At 34.4% G+C, this 4,973-nt stretch overlaps 1 protein-coding gene across 1 annotated transcript; it reads right to left on the minus strand.

The window, feature by feature from the left end:
- Window positions 1-1,426: 1,426 nt before the first annotated feature.
- On the minus strand, window positions 1,427-2,237 carry LOC120175002 (zinc finger protein ZAT5-like). The gene has a single exon (XM_039181711.1). The coding sequence runs from the start codon at window positions 2,225-2,227 to the stop codon at window positions 1,427-1,429; it is 801 nt and encodes a 266-aa protein (XP_039037642.1). The 5' UTR covers window positions 2,228-2,237.
- Window positions 2,238-4,973: the final 2,736 nt, after the last annotated feature.

Consider the following 4,973-nt stretch of genomic DNA (forward strand, 5'->3'; position numbering starts at 1 on the left):
ATACACTGTATAAAATGATTAATATACGAAATCAATTTTATAATTACCTAAATAGTAGTGGAAATACGAATGGGTTCTTGACAACGAGACATAAAAAGGGTAATCGATACCATGGCCAAGACTACAATAGTAGGAGACATCAGCCGATAGTAGTTTTTCTATAGTCAGTCGCTCGACACATCTCCCTATACAGGATCGCCAAAACTACCGAGCCCCAACTGAGTGATCTGGCCAGAGAAAAGTCGCCAAGATGTTGCAACCACATACAATGAACTTGGTTGCGCGATTTGTCTGGCATTAGCAACCCTACGGAAAATGGAATGTGTGGGTCTCTGGCCTCCACCGCTCCACTAAGGCAGCAATAAGGTCTGGTTCTATCTTACAGTGACCTTCTTATCTACCTATGTGATCGAATCCAACCTCTACTAAATACGGCATGACACGACCATGTATCACTAACTTAAGGTTCCTAATAAAATGATCTAATATACAGTCTCTCTCCTAAAATATAAATAATTACAAAAATTAATTTTTAAACTAATAATCATGCATTAAATAAATAAATAAATTATTACTAATAATTTAAATTAAATTAAAACGTTAAAATGTTATCGTATCAGCAAAATGTCGAGATATATGATTTCCATCCAAGCGAAGCAGACCGCCTTCCATTTTATATCTGCAAAAAATTTAATTAAATACAATATTAAATAATTTAAATACTTAAATAAATTAAATATAAAATATAATAAAATATACCTTAAACAGAGAATATAAAAGTATTTGAGAGAGGTTGAGAGAATTTGAGAGAAGTTGAGAGGATTTGGTGTGATAAAAGTGATTGAGGATGGGGGTATTTATAGGGAGGGATGGGGGTGTAAACGGTCGGGGCAGATACGTAATTAAACCTAAGGCGCGCCTTTCTGACACGTGTCAGATTTGCAGGTAAGACGCGGCCCATACACTGCGCTTTACACACGTGTATCCCAGTCAGCATAAGGCGCGCTTCAGGGGGCGCGCCTTACCCCGCGTGGTGCCAAGTCAGCGTAAAGCGCGCTGCAGGGGGAGCGCCTTACTGCAAAGGGTGTTAGATCGGGAAAAATAGTCTGAAGGATGTCTGATAGGGAAAATTGAATAGAAAAGGTGATATATCGGGAAAAACTCCATATATTCGAAGTTTCATATGATTAACATTTGACTGGGTAAACAACGAAAAGAATCCAATCAATATTGAATAAATATTCGAAATAATAATTCAGGTTTGGGTCAATTGTATGAATAAACATGGGTATAGTCGATGAATATATCATATATCGATTTTAAATAAAAAGAACTTTAACCTTGCTTAGTAATGGCAATCCACCAAAGTGGGGGCTGAGAAGACAAGAGGGGATTGTTCTTGTTGCTGCTTGGAAGCAAAGGCCATTTAGGAATCCGGAAGATCATCTTGCGGGGCAGGAAGATTGAGATCCAAGCTTAGAGACAAAACATTTCGTGGTTTCTTAGGTTTCTCAGATTCGATTGCCAATGGAACTGTCAGAGAGAAGGCTTTGTCAGCTGTAATAACGTTAACATTAACGGTACACACTGACCCTCTATGCCTTCTCATATGCCCTCCCAAGGCTTGTCCAGAGGCAAACTCAGCCCCACAAATGGAACATTCATGAACCATAACTCTACTATCATTTCCATTCAAACCTCTATTATTAGGACCTTCATCTTCCCTTGCTGCTTTGAATAGCCCTATGTACATGGCTGCCTTGGGCTTCTTATGGCTAGCACTATGACCATGAAGCACTTGGAATGAAAGGAATGTTCGGTTACATGTTTTGCACTCGAAAACGTTGTGCCTGGCCTTGCCTGTCCCATTAGAAGTAGCTTCCATGAACTTTCTGCTAATGAATTTCATGGCGCCTCGTGTTTTATGCGATTCTCTGGGTTGGCCTTGCGCCAGGAAGATCAAGCAGTGGGCCATGTCTTCTTCTTCCTCGGTGGTGCTGTCCAAATATTCGAATGAAGATGAGGAAGGTGACAAATATTGACTATAATTCTTCATCCCTTCATGACTATTTTCATCGCAAATATAATCGTTACATGCAATGGCGAAAGGGATAGGCGATTGAGACCTCGAACGCTTCGTTCGCTTCCCTTTCACGATATTCGTATGATCTTTAAACCCCATTGTAACACACGTCGGAGCCTCCATAGCCCTTCCCATGACCACCATGCAAGAAGTCGAAATAGTAAAATAGTAAGGAGATACTAAGCTTAAAAGATATTTTAAATTTTATGGAATAGTGAATCAAAGGGTAAAATTATATATATATATATACACACACTTTTAGGGTATGGTTAGAGAAAAAAAGATGAGGGTGAAAAAAAAAGTCCAAAAAAGAACAAAATTATAACTGTAAAGAAGCAAAATTAGAAGAGATGGAGAGTAAAACAGTTGGGAAGATTTAACGTAAAGTCCGTTTCACACCCTCTTTCTCACACTATGCTGAATCACCTCACGATATGCAAATCAACAATATATATTAAAAAAAAGGAAACCACGGCAAAACCAATAACAACAAGAAGAACAAAAATTTCCCCCCCATCCAATACTTGGTTGCACGATATAAGCATGCTTTCTAATTTTAAGCTTTATTATATCAATTGCACTCAGTTCCATTTCTTTAATTTTTAATGTCTAATCATATGAATATCCCATTTACTACTCTTGTCTCACTTGTTTTTTTTTTTTGGTATTTAGGGATATGAAAGTTTACTAGGTTTAAAAATACTAAAAATATCAAGTTGTAAGTACGTTTGGGATATTATCTTTGGGGAGAGGAAATGTAAAACTGAGAGACGTTGTTCTTACTATTTATTGAGCAATGGGTTAAGTTTTCGAATTTCAGTTAATTTATGTGATATTGGTGATATATTTAATAAATTAGAGATTCACATTAGCATTAATAATATATTTTATTCCACACTGCACTGTCATTTCCATGGCATTTATTAATTCAATTGTTCTTCATAGGGCATCACCAAAATTCCATTAAAAATTCCTTAAATTTAACAACATTAAAATTGCAGCATTATAAATGTAAAATTCCTAAATGCTCTAAACAAAATGCACAACAATGCAAACAATATACATAGATGAAATGCAACACATATGTTCAATCCTAAAACAACTAATAAACATGATGTAAACAATAAAAATGGATAACACAGCCTTAAACATAAAAGGTGCACAATGCATGGTTACTCAATCCCACTTCCTGTAAGGAATCTGAATTGGATGAAGTAAACCCAAACTAGATCATATCTTTATCACGATATCAATAACCCAGTTACAAAATCCATGGTCACTCAATCCCACTTCCACAAAAGAATCTGAATAGGCATAACTAAACCCAAATGAACTTGATGTTTCGCTTTTACTTGTTGACAAGCCAAAAATTTACAAACAAACGCGAACATTTCTTTCTTCATGCTCTACCACCAATACAACAATTGAATCTCTGAACATATCTTGTTACTTTCAAGGTGAACAAAGTATGGAATACAGTGCGCCTCACAAAGAATTCTAGATTGTAACTACTCCTCACTCGATACACAAATGTCTTAAAAAATAACATATTGGCATCCCTTATCTTAAAGCTAGGTGTTCTGCCTCAATGAACTCGCTCTAGTCTAAGTCTCAAGCTCTCATCAATCTTTGACAGTTCCTTAAATTCCATAAACAACTCTAGCTTGACACGTAATTCGGCTAATAGGCCTCTCTTACTAGTGTAATACCCCAAAATTTTAGTTAGTGACCAAAATGTAAATTTTGAAAGTTTAGTGGCCACAATATAAAATTGGACAAAGTGTAATATCCATAAGTGGATAGTTTAATCTTGAGAGTGGGGTTTTATTGAAATCAGATTCTTGATCCGGAATTGGTGTTAAAAAACTAGAAAGTATTAAAATACGATAAAAATTCGGTAAATCAAATCGAATAAAAATTTCACGAAAATTTGAAGGTTATTAAATTAAAATTAGAAATATTATTTCCACATTTTTAAATGATGGAAAATAATATGTATCATTGGATTTGAGAATTAATTTCCATGTTCAATTTGGATCGTTAGATTAAAGTGGTAAGATTGCAATTTTAGAAAAGTTGCATAGATAAAATTGTAAATGGTGAAATATTTTGTTCAAATTTGACGTTTTAAATATGATAAGGGTTATGTGGCTTGGTATGGATGTAAATTTAAGGTTTCATTAATGGTAAAATTTTCATTTCTCAATTAAATGAATTTTAAATTTATTTAAGCTTAAATAAAGGATAAATTAACATCAACTTAAGCTAAAATTTCATGTAAGATTCTCTCATATTCTCCAATCCAAGCTGTGGATTCCAACTTTAGGTGATAGAAACTTTCTTTTTCATTTTTGAGCGATTTCCTTTGGTTTTTGGATTAAGAAGTAAAATAGAAAATTGTTCTATTCGAAAAACGCTATCATTTTGGTACCATTATTGCATGCTAATCTTGCTTGTGTTCAATGATCCCAAATTCTATGGTTTATGTTCTATTAGGTTTGTAGAATTGATGATGATTTTTGAGGTTTTGAGGTCATAAAATCGTTTCTAAGCTTTTATGATGATACAAACTTCCTAGAAATGTTTTCATGATGTTTGGGCATAAACCCTAATTTAGGGAAGTTTGTATTTTGATGCAATTTGATTAGGTTTTTATTGTATAGGTTTTAAAATGTTGAATCGAGGTTGAATTCATGCTCGAATTGAATTGAAATAGAATAAAAATCATGAAAACCCTAGTCTTGGATTTTTAAAGCATTAGACCTTAGGGTTTTAAATTAGGAAAAATTGTGGAAAAATTCCTATGGCTTAGAAATGATATATGGAAGGTTATACATGCTTTAGAAAATGATTTGGGCCAATTTGTAATTTTGTGAAAGTTGGGGAACTT

Source organism: Hibiscus syriacus, unplaced genomic scaffold (genome assembly GCF_006381635.1).
Source record: "Hibiscus syriacus cultivar Baekdansim isolate YM2019G1 unplaced genomic scaffold, ASM638163v2 tig00112153_pilon, whole genome shotgun sequence".
Taxonomy (NCBI): domain Eukaryota; kingdom Viridiplantae; phylum Streptophyta; class Magnoliopsida; order Malvales; family Malvaceae; genus Hibiscus; species Hibiscus syriacus.